Consider the following 17,946-nt stretch of genomic DNA (forward strand, 5'->3'; position numbering starts at 1 on the left):
GGCACAACATCTATTCCAATATACTAGGTTTCCTTGGTGGAGTTTCCTGGGCTATGCTCGTAGCAAGAACTTGCCAGCTTTATCCAAATGCAATAGCATCAACTCTTGTACATAAATTTTTCTTGGTATTTTCTAAATGGTATGTCTCTTTAGATTACACTAAAATAAAATTTATTATAGACCCTGAATTTTAGTGTTGTTTGTATGGCATTCCTTCAGATGGTGTCAGGTTAAGAGGGGCACTTAGAGTAGAAACTCCTCTTGAGGAATTGCAAGACACTATGACTGGGATGGGCAACTGTCAAGCCTTATTTCATAGCCATCAGTACAAAGTGTCCAATTATATTGTGAGCATTATAAAAATGTGGATTATGATCACTAAGGCTTCCTGGAGCTGTAGCATTTCTTGACTTCCTGCTGCATTCACTTTCATAGTACTCAATTGGGCAGAGAGCCACAGAAGTTACAGCATACAAACCTTGGCTGGGTGGCTTTTTGTAATGGGGTGGGGTGGGGAGGCTGCATCAGTTGCCCTACCTATGCATGATTAGCACACCACAGAGCACCACAAGTAGTGAATTTCAGCACACCCTCTTGTACAGAGATGAGTTTAAATTTAAAATGTAGAATTAATTGTACAAAACACAATGGCTGCCTTTCTCCATCCTCTGAATCCAAATCCAGAAGCTTTTGAAGATTTATTGTTTGCAATATTAATTTGCTGAATTTGACTGACAACAACACCTTGATGTGTTCTTTTTACATTCAGATCTACTTTATAGGCCATTGTCTTGAGTTTTCTCTAGGCAAGTGTGTCTTTCTGGTTTTGATTTATCTAGGAAAAGTGGAATTCTACCCTTTGGGGCTATATTGACTAGAGAACTAGCTTTAAAGTACACACGTGCACCATAGATTTATTCGAGAGCTCTGTAAATATCTGATAAATTTGCACCAAGTAGTTCTGGATGGAGTAATATGTGAAGCGTATCTTGAGGTGGTATTTAGAATTTGCATTAAAACAAGCTTCTAAGCAGGAAAAAACTTGTAGCCAGAGGGTTGGAAGTATTATAATTAGGTAACTAAAATTTTCTTAGGAACCTCGGGGCCAGTTTACACATTACACCAGCTTCTGAGTACAGATGTTCTCAAAGAGAGAACTCCATACCATATGGATTTGCCAAATACTATAGAATATCCTTACCAAAACATTCATTGCTGGTGGCAACTCTTGCCCACCCTGAGCTTGCATGATTGGTTGGGTTGCCAATTAAAAAAAAAAAAAAATCATCTGTAAGTGGTGGTACCAGAACAATAGCCCTAAAAAAAAATCCCTCACTGAGGATATGATTCAAGTACCTTACTGTGATTTTAAAAACAAAGCAAAACTTAACTTTTGCTGATTTTGATATGAAAACTGGTTTGACTGGAGAAAACTGAAGTAGGATAGTTAGTTTTCCTGTTTGAGAAGGATCATCTGATGCTGCATCTGGTGTAAAATGAAGGCTCACATTAAAGCTTGCTTGCTTGCTTGTTATAAGTGCTTTTCTTACTCAGTGCTACAATCTCTCTAAACAGGGAATGGCCAAATCCAGTGCTATTGAAACAGCCAGAAGAATGCAATCTTAATTTGCCTGTATGGGACCCAAGGGTTAGTGTATTATTTTTTCCCCCTATAAGTTCACACTTTACAGTAAAACAAATGGATTATGCCCCAGAGAATCTTTGTTCCAGATACTGATTACTATTATGGCAGTTCTAGCCTTATTTAAAATGTGACTTAATTTTATCCAGGTTTATATTGGAAGCGCTTTACAGATATTTAGCTTGTCAAACTCCTGAAATGACCAGTCTTAAAATGTGATGATGCTTCAGCTTTGATGTAGGTTTTACCAGTTCTGTCACAAAGTGATTGCTTTAAGACCTTTAAGTGTTGGTGATATGTAGTGCAACTGGAAGTTGGGTCAATGCTATACTTTTCACTTAGGTCACACTTGCCTGTTATAGGCAGTTGCTTATACAAACAAAGGATAGCAGCCTTTTGCCATGGTTGATGAATAAGGTCGTCATACTTGTATGCAACTCCTCCTTTAGAAAGTGTAGAGTGATTTTCATGGTATTCTCAGTGATCTCCCATCCAGCACTAATTTAGGTCCACATCCTCAAGCTTGACCAGTGCTATAGGATTGTTTATTCCTGGACAGTTAACTGGGATCATGCAAGACTTACACAGGAGGTATATTTAAAAAAATAGGGTACTTTTCTCCCTATTACGTCTGGCTATCTCAGTCGAATTCTGGGCTTGTTGAAACCCAGCTGGGTATGACTGGTGACTGCAGAATACTTGGAATAATCGAAGCCTGTTGGCCGACACAAGCAAAGCTGGTGTATGTGAAGACTGTACAGTTTCTGTTTTCAGTAAATAGTTTAATAAAAGCCCACATCAAATTGTTATGATTGTTTTACCCTTCCTTTTGCCTTGTTACCCTTTGGCATTTGAACAATATGTAATATAAGCCCTTTGTACACTAGTAGCTAAACAAAACCGTGTAAGGCAAATACAGGGTTTCAGCCTTAAAAACTGCTACTTCAATAGTATTGATATGCATCTGCACTTTTTCCTTTTCTCCCTTCCTTCATCAAACATACTGTTTTAAATAAAGGATATGTTTAACACATTTGATCCTGTTGGGTGCTTAGTCTTTTTTTTGAATTGGCCTTTTCTTGGCAATTATGTTACGGGGAATAAATCGCGCCACATATTTCAAAGGGGTTCCCAATTACAATTTTCCTGATAATGTCTCAGAAGTTCCTCTAAATATATTTGTGAGGTATTGCTGCAGTTGCATGATCACAGGCAGGCTTGCTTTCAGTACAGTTTTTGGAAAACAGATAATTGGGTATTTATAAAAGCAGAGGAAGCTCACTCTGGTGCTCTTGGTTAATTTGAAATAAGTTACCTGTATAGGTTACCTCGTAAGACCTTGCCACTAGGGCTGTTTAAACAAATATTTCATGATTTGAACTGTTTACACAAGTATGAAATCTTATCAATATAAAATTTCATATGCTGCTAGGGTATTTTCAGTGGGCAGATCCAAATTTTTTATATTGAATGTGATTGAAGAAAACTGATTGGCTGTTGTTATGTATAGGTAAATCCCAGTGATAGGTACCATCTTATGCCTATAATTACACCAGCATACCCCCAGCAGAACTCTACCTACAATGTGTCCGTTTCTACACGTATGGTCATGGTTGAAGAATTTAAGCAAGGTAAGTAGTTCTGAACATCTGCTCTTAAAAGAATGAAAATGATCTGCCCTAGATATGTGTGCCATAGGTAAATAATTTAGATCCAAACACTCTCTTGATAAAACACTGTGAATTATATGGTTTTCCTAAATTTGTTGTCCAAGGAAGACAGTTAATTAAAAGCAGCAAACCTTGAGTGTGGTGGCTTATCCAGCTTTGACTTACCAGAGTATTCTGGCTCAGTATACTCCTTGCTGACAGCTGTGAGGGTTTCAAATACAGGAATTTTGTATGTTGTAAATTGCGTAATTCTTAAAGCTCACCAGTGAAGTCCTCATTGGAAAATTATACTCCTGCCAGCTTTTGTATCTCAATAGATGATATTGTATCTTCAGCATCATAGCATCTATTAGCCACAATGTATACAACGTTGAAACACCTAGTTATATACAACCTATAGTTCTGTGAGTTGGGAATGTGCTCTTCATGTTGAAAATTTTTAGCCAGTTAAAAGATCCAGTTGTATGGCAGGGCAGGGAAAGATTCTTGTATCCAAAATTTGAGGAGCTGCTGCAAGTTACAAGAGATGATCTTGGGCTAGATGTACAAATGCATTGACCAGCTTTATATGTTCAAGGAAGCCGACTAGATAAAGTCTTTGGTTTGTTATTGCATCACTAACAAGCTTACACCATGAGTAAACTGTCCTTACCCCTGCCCCCCCCCGCTTAAAACAGGCATTCATTTGGGTAGTTGTAATATTTGTTTAGTTAACTAGATATTTTTATGAACTGTGGAGAACTGTTACTGTGAAATTACCTTGTGTATTTGGTAATATGTTGGGTTGGAAAGAAATGTTTTGAAAAGGCTGAAACGTGTTTTTATAATTCAGGTCTTGCTATCACAGATGAAATTTTGCTGAGTAAGGCAGAGTGGTCCAAACTTTTTGAAGCTCCAAACTTCTTTCAGAAGTACAAGTATGTATATTACAGCATGAAAGATGTTTTATAAGTATATTTTAATCTTAAAAGTTTTCACGCTTTAAACTCAAATCAGCTAATTCAACTAGTTCTAGTGAACAGTCAAATAACAGTTTTGTATCCACCACCATACTGAGTAAGTTTTACCAAAGAGTGGTGGGACACTTCAGCTATGTAGGAGATGAGTTGCCCTTCTAAAGCATACATTGTATTTCTCCTAAATGAGTTATTGGGACTTAAACATTTTAGTTGGTAGTTCAAATATTGTTATAATGGAAAAGCTTGTTACATGTACCTCTTTTTTGCCAAAAGTTGTGGCATCATATATTATCGGAAGAGTATCATACTTACCCTTAGTTAAAGCTGGCTAAAGGGCCACCCCTAGCTGAGACATAAATATTTTCTGTATTTGAGTCTTTATGTATAATATACATAAAAGATCAGTACAGTTTTCCCCCATTAAAAGAAGACTGATGGTAATCATAATGTGTCTGTGTTTTGTTTCCTTTAACTATTGCGCAATCAAGGCAAATATCCAAACAGAAATTAGATTCATTTTGTGTTAGAATACGATTTGGTGGCTTTGAAATCTTTTTGGTAACTTCAGGAATGGCAAAGATTCTGTTAACGTGTCATTTTGCCCTATAAATTCTCCCTGGGCTCATTGGAACTTTCTTTTGAGTAAAATGCCTAGGATTGTGCTGTAAAACTTTTTTCCAAAACCTTTATTTTGATATCTCCAGTAGTTACAAATAACATCAGCACCACATCTATCAGAGATTTCTCATTTTGCTGCCATGTATAATGTTTTTTGAGATGTTTAAAATATTTAGTTGCAATAAGTTGTTTAAACAATATTAATTCAACATTTTTATTATCTTTGATATTGAATACTTTAGTACATGAATACCTCTATTTTGCCCAAAGCATAGAAGGAATTTTCAGTTGGTCTGCTTGTGGTCTTGTACATATTATACAGTATATCTTAATTTCCTTAAGGCAGCAATCTTAAGATCATATGAAAGAAGCTCTGTACTGATTTCATGTAAATATTTCTCCAGTTGCGCTATCACTGCTAAAACTTTTGTCTCGCAACTGATACATGAGAGATTAGTGTGCATGCATCACTTGAAACAAATTTGTGAAAGCCAGATTAACACTAAGTAGCCCTTCAATATGTTTAGAGATGAGAAATTGGAAAGAACTAACTGCCAAATCAGTAGGATTAGTGAGTGGACATGGAAGTTAATGAGCTGCATATGAGCTTAGGTCAGAGGAGAAGAAAATATTTTTATCTCTATGCCTAAGCATTGAGTTATAAAGCCAACAAATGTCAGCAGGACAAAATGTCACAAGGTAGCACCAACACTTGTATCAAGGAGTAAATACATGCCACGCACAACTCTAGAAAGTCCTTGATTTTAATACTCAATAGGTGACTACATTCTAGGTGACAAACATTTGGTGGGCCGCTGTGAGATACAGGAAGCTGGACTAGATGGGCCTATGGCCTGATCCAGTGGGGCTGTTCTTATGTTCTTATGTAACATAAGGCCCAGGGGCTGGATGCGACCCACAGAAGCTTTTTATCCAGCTCTCAGGCTCTCATCTACTGAGCAGTACTGTGGTGTTACTCTGAAAGGGCAGCCCATGTGAAAATTGGGCTCTCCCATATCTTGAAATATGAACAAGATTTGTGTATTTTCTCTTTTGTTTGCAGCTAATGAGTTCCTAAGTAAGAAAAAAGTGCTTATTTTTTTTATGACCAGTTTAATGACATCAATTCCTGCCTAGTGACATCACTTCCGGATCTCAGCAGGCATCATGAATGCTATTCAGCCCTCCGTATGAAACAAGTTTGACACCCCTGTTCTAGAGGGCGTCAGTCTGTCATATCCAAATGTCTTGTATATAACCAGTAGCACTTGATCAGCTTTCCCAAAACTGTCTGAAGAACAATTCTAACTTTGAAAAGCAGGAGTTTTTTTCATTTCACAATTGACTTTAAAATTATATTAAAAAATAACTAGGGCTTCTGTAAATGTGGTCAAGCCATCTTGTCCAGAAAGCTTTGTGTATAAATCAATTGTATTAACGATAGACTATTCTAATGCTTGTTGTGAATTATGGTCCCGGAGATGCTTGAATAAATGTTTGTGGTTAAACTGTAAAAGCTTGAAATCCTGTCTCCACAAATGAATAAACTGCTTCACTTGATAATTGTGCTGAAATGCAGTAATGTCCAGTTGACTATGTGCTTCACCTTCTGTGCAGGAGGAGAGTGAATGTTTCTGTTTTTACTTCAGAACATGTTGCAGTTACATATGTGCATTTGGAAGCATGGGGAACTGGTTTCCCAACCTGAAGGCCAGATTGTGTTCTGAACCAGGCCAATGCCAAATCTGCCTTGCTTTACAAAAATATTTTGGCTAAGATCCAAAGTCCATTTGCTCATTGTGGTGTTGTGCAAGCTAGTTCCATCTAGCTAGATGTACACACACCTTGCACAAAGTGTATTTGCATATTGTACAAAGTGCACTGTATCTGCTCTCACAGGGCCTTGGAGTGCTTTTATTAAAGGATACTGACAGTTCCAACAGTACAGTCCTGTGCATGTCTACTCAGAGATCAACCTGACCTGAGTTTGAGAATCCCAGATAAGTGTGTGTAGAACTGCAGACTAAGAAAACTGTAATGTGGATAGCTACAGGACTATCAAGCAACTTAAGAAGTATCTTAATAAGCCTATTTAAGAGATGCTGGTATATAAAGTTAGAGCCAAATAATGTCATGTCCGCTATACCCAGTCATACCGTCTCATATTACCATATTCTGTAATAACCTACTGGTTAGCCCCAACCTTGATTGAAATGGCCCAAAGTGACGTCTCCTCAGTACAAGTATCATGGAAAGGTCTTGAATATAAACCTTGTCCCTGAAGTAAATTTGCAAGGTGTCTTATGCTTAGGATACAGGATACAGTGACTGTATTCAGGATACAGTGACTGATGTTCAATACAATGTAAGTTGCATCAACAAGACCAGTTTATCATACTGATATGGAAGGACAGAAATCACAAAAAACTGTGTGAACAATCTATTATAATCCTGTGCAAATGCTGCTACAATTTGGGAGGTGAGCTCTGCCCATGTTTCTCCTGTGTTTTATCTCCCAGCCACCATCTTGCAAGGCTTGTCCACAATATAAAATAAGAAATCTACTGAGCTGCATTCTTCAAGCTCTCTTGGCCATATTTCTTATTAAATCTAGTGAAGTGCTAAATAAGAAGAATATACTACATCTGTGGGCTGATATTTATTATTTATTTATTAATTAATAAATTAGCTATAATAGATATATAATATTATATAAGATATAATATATATTATATTGGAATTTGAGCCATAATTCAGCAATTTTCTGGTCCTGGGCTCTCTGAAAGACAGGTAGAGGGTCTGTCTCCATGATTGCAGTTGCATTATTTCGTTAGAGGTATCCTGTCGATGTGAGCATTTCTTGGCAAATCTTGATTTGCTGTTTTTATTAAAATGGATATGTGCAAGGCCTCCATGAACATTAATATATTCAAATTTAGTGAGAGATAGAAAATATACAATGAACTGTATTTTAAAAATACAGTTAGTATATCATATTGTGTTTTTCTTTAAAGGCATTATATTGTACTTCTAGCAAGTGCACCAACAGAAAAACAGCGACTAGAATGGTGAGTACCTGAGAGCTTATTGTTTAAAAAAAAATACATTAAGATTTCTTTTGGATGTAAGCAACTGTATGTTTTGAGATAAAAATAAATTGCCCATACTCTAGATTTAAACCCACAAATATACTATTAATTCTAATTGAAACATACAGGTGGTGCCTCGGGATCTGTTCCTGGACTCCCTGCAAATAATGACATCTGCGTATCTTGGCTCCTATAGCCCTCTGAACGTGAGTGGAGCAGAGCTCCAGCTGCGTCCAGAGGGCATTTGGAAGTCTGGGGAGGCTACACGCAGCCTCTGTGGCCCTCAGAATGACTTTGAAAGCCTTAAAGCCTTTTAAATGTCACTTTGGTTTTCACTAGAAACCAAAAGGGATATTCTAAGGCTTCTTTGAGGCCTTTGAAATCATTCTGACAGCTATGGAGACAGTGCACAGCTTCCCTGGCGCTCAGAATGCCCTCTATAGGTCAGGCATGTTCCAGGCTGAACATGGGTCGGGGGACCTGTGGATACAGTCAAATCCACAGATGTTCAGATGTAACTTGTATTGAGAAACCAAATGAAGAACGGACAGCGTTCATCTCTTAAAGTTGCACTTTAACAGTTAAAGATGACTTTTGTGTTAGCAGCTTGAAGAATTGACTTCCCAGGTAGTCCTCTGGTTGTGTCTGCTCTTTTCAGAAGATTACTTTCTGGGTCTTGGGATGCGTTCTTATATTGAGTTGATATTCACTGTGATAGCAGCTCAGAAAGCATAATGTAGTGAGTAAGAGCCTGAGCTACAAAGTGGAACTTTCCTGGTTTGAATTTCAACTCTAAAACCACCTGGTGAATTATTAGTAACCAAGCCACTCCCTCAGGAACCCAGCTGCAATATGCAGATAATCTTAGCTTTACAGTCTCTTATCTGCAGAGTTTACTAGCTACATTAATCTACATATCACAAATCTTTGATTGCATCACTGTGAGTCTAGTTGCTGCATCACAATGCAGTTACCCTAGGGCAGTGGTTCTCAAACCCACTTTTTAGAATGGGAATCTGTCAGGTCTCACCAGAAGTGATGTCATGACCGGAAGTGACATCATCAAGCAGGAAAATTTTTGACAATCCTAGGCTGCAAACCTACCCATACTTACCCAGGAGTAAGTCCCAGTGACTGTCATTGTTAATACATCGTAGCCTGTTAAAAGTACAGATCTGTCACATTTCCCCAAATGCAGTCACATACCATGATAGCATGAAGCCTAATATATTAAAAAATAAAATATTGAAATGTATGGGGACCCACCTGAAATTGGCTTGCGACCCACCTAGTGGGTCCCGACCCACAGTTTGAGAAACACTACCCTAGGGAAACTTGACCTTCAGAAGTACAACCGGTAAAGCATGATTTTTACAAACCAGAACATTAGCTGTAGGCCCATCAGTATAGTATGTGTTACTGAATTCAAGTTCTCTGGATGCCACTTTCAGTATATTGTCAAACAGACCTTTGCACATGTTTCTGAAATCATGTCAGCCATAACAGAGACATTTGAACAGCCAAACATTACAATCTGATGGCCATAGATGCTCTCACTTGGACATATTTGTTATGGAGAAACCATTAAATTCTCAAGGAGAGGAAGTAAGAGAGAATTTGTGGATATATAAACTAAAGACCCAGACATCACATGTCTCAATCTTGAGGGTGACACTTAGTCTGTGTATCTCTTTAATTGTTTGGTGTTCTGTTTAGAATTCCTCCAACCTTAGCATTCTCCAAACCTGTTACCACCTTGACATGTATGTAGATCATAACAGTTTTGCTGAACAAAGTAGAACCTGAAATGGTTAACCAAAATGGAAGCTGAAATGTATTCATATGTGATGTGTTTGTTCCAACTGCTTATTTAGGCAAAACTAGTGTTTGACAGAATCTTTCAAGTAAATCCTTGTCTACTTGTCTGAGTAGTTTGGTTGCATTTTTTCATTGAATTACTCATACACATACTATTTCTGTGACTTTAGTCAATTTACTTAGAATGATTTAAATATTATGCTGCACCCTTTGTGTATACACACACACACACATATATATGTCCTTTTTTGTATGTTTCTAACTCTGGTTGAATTGGAACAGCTTTTTCTTGAGTAGGATATTGGTATTTTCTGATTGACTTCACAAAATTTATTTTTTTATTCAGGGTTGGCTTAGTGGAATCAAAAATCCGCATTTTGGTTGGAAGTTTGGAGAAGAATGAATTCATTACACTGGCACATGTAAATCCTCAGTCATTCCCGGCACCCAAGGAAAATCCTGACAAGTAAGGCATTCTTACAACTTCTTGCTGATAATGGGACTGTTGGTAGAAGCGTTAATCAAAGCAGAGGTGGGAGGGGAACACATTTTTCCTCTCATTGAAAGTGAAGTCAGAAGATAAAGACAAAAAAGAAACCTGGTAAAGCATTGAAGACATAATTTTGAAAAGTTAAATCATCCCCCATCTGAACTGACTTCCATACAGATGATTAAAAATTTGTTGGAAGACTGATAAAGTAATAGGCACTGTGACTCATGGAGTGGTTGTATACGTATTCGACATTTAAGATAAAATCTTAAAACATAAACAAGCCTTGCTGAGGGAGAATCAACATGGCTTCTGTAAGGGTAAGTCTTGCCTCACGAAGCTTTTAGAGTTCTTTGGAAAGTTTCAACAGGCATGTGGATGTGGGAGAACCTGTGGATATTATATATCTGGACTTTCAGAAGGTGTTTGACACAGTCCCTCACCAAAGGCTGCTGAGGAAACTCCACAGTCAGGGAATTAGAGGGCAGATCCTCTCCTGGATTAGGGACTGGTTGAGGTCCAGGAAGCAGAGAGTTGGTGTCAATGGGCAGTTTTCACAATGGAGAGAGGTGGAAAGTGGAGTGCCCCAAGGATCTGTCCTGGGACCTGTACTTTTCAACCTGTTCATAAATGACCTAGAGACAGGGGTGAGCAGTGAGGTGGCCACGTTTGCAGATGACACCAAACTTTTCTGAGTGGTGAAGACCAGAAGAGATTGTGCAAAGCTCCAGAAGAATCTCTCCAAACTGGGAGACTGGGCAGCAAAATGGTAGATGTGTTTCAATGTAAGTGCAAAATTATGCACATTGGAGTAAAGTATCAAAACTTTACATATAGGCTAATGGGTTGTTAGCTGTCTGTGACAGATCAGGAGAGAGATCTTGGGGTGGTGGTGGAAAAGTCAATGAAAGTGTCGAACCAATGTGTAGCAGCAGTGAAAAGGGCTAATTCCATGCTTGGGGTCATTAGGGAAGGCATTGAGAATAAGACAGCTAATATTGTAATACGGTTGTACAAATGGATGGTAAGGCCACACCTGGAGTATTGTGTCCAGTTCTGGTCGCCCCATATCAAAAAGGATATAGTGGAGATGGAAAAGATTCAAAAGAGAGCAACCAAAATGATTACTGGGCCGGGGCACCTTTCCTATAAGGAAAGGCTACGACATTTGGACCTCTTCAGTCTAAAAAAGAGGCTCCTGAGGGGGGACATGATTGAGACGTACAAAATCATGCAGGGGATGGACGCCGTGGATAGAGAGAGACTCTTTTCCCTCTCACATAACACCAGAACCAGGGGACATCCACGAACTTGAGTGTTGGGAGAGTTAGGACAGAAGAAAATATTTCTTTACCCAGTGTGTAGTTAGCTTGTGGAACTCCTTGCCACAGGGTGTAGTGATGGCATCTTGCCTGGATGCCTTTAAGAGGGGATTGGACAAATTTCTGGAGGAAAAGTTCATTACGGGTTACAAGTCATGGTAGGTATGTGCAAGGTAGAGGTAGGCTGCCTCTGATTACCAGAAGCAGGGGACGGCACCAGGACGCAGGTTGTGTCTGTTGTTTTGTGTGCTCCCTGGGGCATTTGGTGGGCCACTGTGAGATACAGGAAGCTGGACTAGATGGGCCCTTTGCCTGGTCCAGTGGGGCTCTTCTTCTTATGACACTCCTGCACTGCTGAATTTGAAAATGAATGATCCAGTTTAATCTACCACCTCTCTGTTGCATTTGTTGTGTGCTAGATTAGAGTTCCAGACAATCCCAACTGAACCATGAGCTAAATTACAGTTGCTGCTATTGTTACTCATGTGCTGGCCTACTCATCAGCTTATACAGCCATTCAGAAAATATTATCCATCTGTCTCTTACTGATTAGCATTTCCTTCCAAGCTAAATTGTTTATAAATGAAGAAGCAAGCCTGAGAAGTCTACACCATGATTCCTAATAATCTTTTATACCTGAGAATCAAGGACAATAAAAAGTGCCAAATGTCATTCTGTGCATCTGTTCTGAAAAGATGCAAATGACTTATAACCAAAGGGATTGTACAATTTGATACATCTGAAAGAGAGGTTATGTAGGTTTCAAAAGCGTTGCATCATATTGAAGAAAAATTGTCATTGCTCAATATGTTTTATTTTAAGTTGGTATATCAAATCTGTTCCCAGTTTTGGAAGATGCATTCTGCTGAATGTCTCTCAGCAGAGAAACTCAGGTAGCTTGTTTGGATCTCAAACCCTTCAAGAGTTTGTGGCTCTGGTGAGTCTTGTACCTGCCACTATAGAATAGCAGGTGTAAATATTAGCTGAAAAAGTTTTCTTACCCAAAACTGTATTTTAGAATAGGTATTTCTGTCATTATGTGATGGCCGTTGTTGTTTTTGTTTGGCAGGGAGGAGTTTCGTACAATGTGGGTGATTGGGTTAGTGTTTAAGAAAACGGAGAACTCTGAAAATCTCAGTGTTGATCTTACATATGACATTCAGTCTTTTACTGACACTGGTAAGTTTTGCTTAAGAGAATTCTCATACTTCAAAAATTGCTGGCTAGATCAGTGTTTCTCAAACTGTGGGTCAGGACCCATTAGGTGGGTTGCGAGCCAATTTCAGGTGGTGAGCCCATTCATTTCATATTTTATTCTTTACATAGTAGACTTGATGGTACCATGGTATGTGACTGCATTTGGGGAAATATTACAGACCTGTACTTTTAACAAGCTACTCTGTATATTCTTTTAACAACTATAGTAATGGGATTTGCTCCTCGGTAAGTGTGGGCAGGATTGTAAAAAAAAAATATCCTGCTTGATGATGTCACTTCCGGTCATGATGTAACTTCCGGTGGGTCCTGACGGATTCTCATTCCAAAAAGTGGGTCCCAGTGCTAAATATTTGAGAACCACCAGGCTAGATAATTAGCTCTTGCTTAAAGCAATCAAAGAGGTCGTCATTGAAATGAGTAGTTGTCTGCATTCTGTCTGGAGCTTACCATGCAGAATATTAATTTTTCAGTACTAAAGCTTAAACTCTTTGTGGTCAAAGTATTAACATTTGGTGAGGACAAAAAAGAAAAATATTCAGAACTCTGAACCTGAAAAGGTTGTAATGAATGGTTTTAAACTTTGGGAGCAGCAATAGAGAATTGCAAAGCAATACAGGAGTGCACCCTTATCTGAGGGGCTTCCATTCTGGAACCCCCCCCCCCCCGTGGATACGTGCAACCGCAGATGCAGGCAAACACCTTCCCACCCTCCAGAACTGAGGGGAGCTCTGCTCCCCTCAACTCCAGAGGGTCCCCCGATTCCAACAGTTAAAAAAAAATGCAACTTCCGGTTTCTCTGTGAAGTCTTCCATGGTTTCCCCAGACCTTCTAATACCTTATAAGGCATTAAAACCATAGCTTCAGATTTCACAGAGAAACAGGAAGTTGCATTTTTAAAAATACAGGTGCAGCCTATTTATCCATGGATTTTTTATCTGCGGATTTGTCTCAATGAGAATGGGGTGGGGGAACCGAAAGTCACACACTCCTTTGCCCCGCGCTGACGACTCGCTCCATTTCCAGGCAGCCCAAAACACTGCAAAAAGGCTTTGCCTCACCCAGGCAGGGAAATAGCCCTGGAAGAGGTTCATCCTTGCCAAGGAACAGTAACACTCCTGGAGCCCCTGAGCCGGCAAAGAAGCTGAAGAGGGGAAGGGGGGGGGCCGAAAATCTCTGTAGCCAGAACAAGTACAGCAAAGTGGAGTGCGCTTCTCTCTCTCTCACTCTCACACACGCACGCACGCAGGTGTGGTAGCAACAGAGGGGATTGCTTTAAAAAACCCAGGGAGTGTTTGCCAAATCCCCCCCCCCCCCGCTTGAGATGGTACAGGCAATCATCGACACAAGCAAGCCTTCCCACCAAGCAAAGCATGAGATATAGCCTACAATCCTCTCCACGCTTTCCTGGGAGTAAGCCCCATTGAGTGGAATGGGGCTTACTTCTGAGTAGAAATGCATAGGGCTGGACTCTTAAAAGATCAGCATCCCATGTGAAAGAAGCCAGGCAGCTGGCAATGGGGAGGGCTGAGTACGGAGGGGAGGGGATTGATAACAGCTGCCTTAGTTTCCTTCCATCCAGAAGTGTCAGGCTGCAGTGTATTTGCGTAAGTCTTTGGAATTTAGCACAACACGTTTTTTGTTAATCGCGCCGAGTCACGGAACGGAACTAACGCGGATAAATAGTCTCCACCTGTAGTTGAAAATGTCCACCATCTCAGCTGGGCTTAGTGGACCCGCTGGAGGCGAGAGGAGCAGAGTTCGCCTGTGAAGGGTGCGGGGCGGCCCTGCAAACCTTATCCACAGATAAATGAACCTGTGGCTACGGGATATGCTGATATGGAGGTCCCCCTGTTTATAGAATAATAAATTGACAGCATGGTGCGGACTTGGAATGGTGCATTTACAGGTGGGGCCTCCATATCTGCAGATCCTGCATCCACAAATCCAGCTCAAAATGGATTCCCTAGACCTGTGCTGAACCAGACTTGACCCAACCTGAGCCCTCCAGAGGCCCCTGAAGGGCTTCCCTGGGCATCGGAATGTCTTATAAGGGCAAAAAAGTCACTTCCGTCTTCTATCTAGAAACTGGAAGTTGTGTTTTTGGGGGCAGGGGCCAAAATGGCCATTCTGAAGCCTGCAGAGGCTGCAGGCTGGACACACATGGCCTCTGTGTGGATTTCAGAATGCCCTCTGGAGGCAGAAGGAGTACAGTTCCAGTCGCTTCCTGATGGCTTCAAGGGGCTGAAACAGCAAATTTCATTATCCACTGTTTTGGGGTCTGTGTGTGTTGGCGGGGCTCCGAGATTGCAGGGGAGGGCACCAGGATGGGTATGCAGGACTGGGGCACCAGAATGCAGTTTGTTTAATTGTTGTCTTGTGTGCTCCCTGAAGCAATTTGTAGGCCACTATGACATACAGGGGGCTGGACTAGATAGGCCTTCGGCCTGATCCAGCAGGGCTCTTCTTATGTTCTTAATGGATCTCCAGGGATACTGGGGCTCCACCTGTAGTTGGATAAACAAAAATTGAGTCTCTTGTTGAGAGGATCAGATTTCTGTGGTGTTAGGAATTTCATAACAAGAGAGTGCATACGTTCCTTTCTTGTCCAAGTTTTATCTCTATGTAGGCTCACTTTCTGAACATGCATAGTCCCATCTTTAGTCTTTTATTGGCTTCCAGGAAAAAGGTGTGCATTAACTGGCTTCTGTAATAGAAATAACTGAAACTATTTGGTGTGACTTGTAAACTGAACAGATATACTTAACATAATAGAACACTTGTCTTTCATATCACTAGTTACTGCCACCTTCCATAGTAGTCCACAGTGTGTTCGAGGTGTGATCCAAAGAGGCCGCATACCACCGTGTTTGAAGCTTTCAGTAGCAGCCCCTTGTACCCTGTGGAATGCTGTTCTGGAGGGGTTTCTGACATTTGGGGCAGTTCCTCTGAAAGCACAAGGGGCTCCTATTAGAATAGTGTGGGTAGGGGGAATCGTTGGGGGACACACAGATGCTGCTTGATATATAGAAGCATGGAGAGATTGGGAGTTTCTTCCTGTGTGTGTGTGTGTGTGTGTGTGTGTGTGTGTGTGTGTGTGTGTACTCCCAATGTGTGTCATAGTTGACTCAGTTCAGACACCACACAAAGCCAGAATTGAACATTGGCTTTGTGCAATGCTCCCTCTCCACAAGCAAGAGAAAATAATTCTATTTCTGATTGTCGTTTTCAACAAACCAGCATCAACTATGATGCCTAAACCAGTCACTCCTGGCTTTTTGAAGCATATTGAATCTCTGGTTCAGATCCTAATTTACTTTGAAACTGTGATTTGAATAGGCTAGGATCCCCCAGTTCATATATCATGGTCAGTCCTGGCTTTTTTGTTCACAATTAGAAGTATAATTATTCCTCTGCTCCTATGGAGATGTGAGCATGTGTTCTCAAGGCTAGAGTATGGTACTAGAAGCCAGAGTTTGATTTAGACTTTGTGTGACATCTGAATCCCCCAAATGTTTTAGGAGGAAAAACACGTGGTTTGTGCATTGAAAATGCACGTTTCCCAGCGAGGGATGAGCAATGCCTCTACCTTCTAGAATGCTCTTGTTTCTCTTTCCTGTGAATTTTTCTTAAGCTCCTTGAAAGAAGGAAGCCAAAATTATCAATCTCTTTAATTTTTGATGTTTGTATGAGCTTATTTGCAAGCTACGACAAAACCCTGTTAATCTACAAGTGGAGCCAGTCTGGTAAACTAAGTGGCCTCCTCCACTGCTTGGTTATCCTCTTAATTTGAACCACTGGATAGCCAAGAGGAAGTGATAATTTCTGCTGCCTCCTTCCATTTCTAGAAAAACTTGGCATTTGTGGCCAAGTATTACTAATACCTTCATACTCCTTTTGTAAAGTTAAGACAAGCACATATTGACAGTATTTTAGATTGTGACTGTGTGGCACTGTTCTTTTTTGAAGATTTCCACTGTGGTTTTTTCTCTAAAATAAGAATACTCAAGTGCAAATTTCCTCCAAGGCAAGTAATTAGTTTCCCCAAATGTTAAGTTTCTTAATTTTCTTCTAATTATGTAGTTTATAGGCAAGCAATAAACAGCAAGATGTTTGAGATGGATATGAAAATTGCTGCAATGCATGTTAAAAAAAAGCAACTTCACCAACTGCTACCGAATCATGTGCTTCAGAAAAAGAAAAAGGTAAAACTTCAGGGTAACTGATACACACTGCATGTAACATTGCAACAGAAGTGTCATGAAATAGTCTCGCTCATTATGGTGTCATGTATAGATTTCCTACAGGGAATCTGTTCTTGTCCATGCTAATACAACTCTTGGAAGAGATTATTCTTTGACTTGTAGTGAAGATGGTAATGGCTGAACATTGCTAAAATGTTTCATATGTTGTGGAACTTGAAATTTTAAACAGTTGGTAGTGATTAACATTGTTGCTACCTTGTTCTTGAAGGTGTTGGCTGAAAGGCTGACTTAACATCTGTTGAAGATGGTTTCAAGTCTTACACAGCAGTAGCAAGTCTTCCAAACTCATTGGAAGCTATTTGAAGTTAGCCCACATATCTAAAAGAATATGTCCCAATTTAGCCAGTATATGCTTTCTCACTAAGTTTGGAGACTGTCATGGTAGGAGGAAAGGCAAGAAGCCACGAACACAGGGCTGTAGCATCATTTAAGATCAATGAGCTGCTGCACAAAAGTTGGGGGATGTAGTCATTGTTACTTAATAGGGAGAAATTGCTACCCAGTTAGTCTTTGAACTTGTGCACATCCCCTGCTCATATCTTGAGCGCTAGTGAGAAAGTAATGTCTGCTGTAGGCAATACCATCTTGACATAGTCTCCTTGATACATTCTTGCACCAACAACACCCCAATCTTACCTTTAAAAAGTGTGCGGATTTTATTTCTCCCCACAGTGGGGGGGGGGGGGGCTGTCCCCAATATGTAACTCCAGACGTGGCCTATAAAATGAGATGCAGCATGTACATACAGTTCGCCGTGTTGAAAAAGATGAGTTAGGTACTTAATGCTTGCACTAGATCCTATTGCTTGGGTCCTTAATAGGAAGAATAACTTGTCTGATTTATTGTCTCATTGGTTGC

The 17,946-nt window shown here is 40.1% G+C and overlaps 1 protein-coding gene across 1 annotated transcript in view; it reads left to right on the top strand.

Annotated features, from left to right (window-relative positions):
* PAPOLA (poly(A) polymerase alpha) overlaps window positions 1-17,946 on the top strand; it is a 50,522-nt gene that overhangs the window by 20,900 nt on the left and 11,676 nt on the right. Inside the window, exons 9-16 of the mRNA XM_066628737.1 lie at window positions 1-139; window positions 1,576-1,648; window positions 3,153-3,273; window positions 4,145-4,229; window positions 7,904-7,957; window positions 10,143-10,262; window positions 12,678-12,787; window positions 16,907-17,028. Coding sequence (XP_066484834.1) covers window positions 1-139; window positions 1,576-1,648; window positions 3,153-3,273; window positions 4,145-4,229; window positions 7,904-7,957; window positions 10,143-10,262; window positions 12,678-12,787; window positions 16,907-17,028 — 824 coding nt within the window. The remainder of the gene's footprint in view (window positions 140-1,575; window positions 1,649-3,152; window positions 3,274-4,144; window positions 4,230-7,903; window positions 7,958-10,142; window positions 10,263-12,677; window positions 12,788-16,906; window positions 17,029-17,946) is intronic.

This window comes from Tiliqua scincoides, chromosome 1, assembly GCF_035046505.1.
Source record: "Tiliqua scincoides isolate rTilSci1 chromosome 1, rTilSci1.hap2, whole genome shotgun sequence".
Classification (NCBI taxonomy): domain Eukaryota; kingdom Metazoa; phylum Chordata; class Lepidosauria; order Squamata; family Scincidae; genus Tiliqua; species Tiliqua scincoides.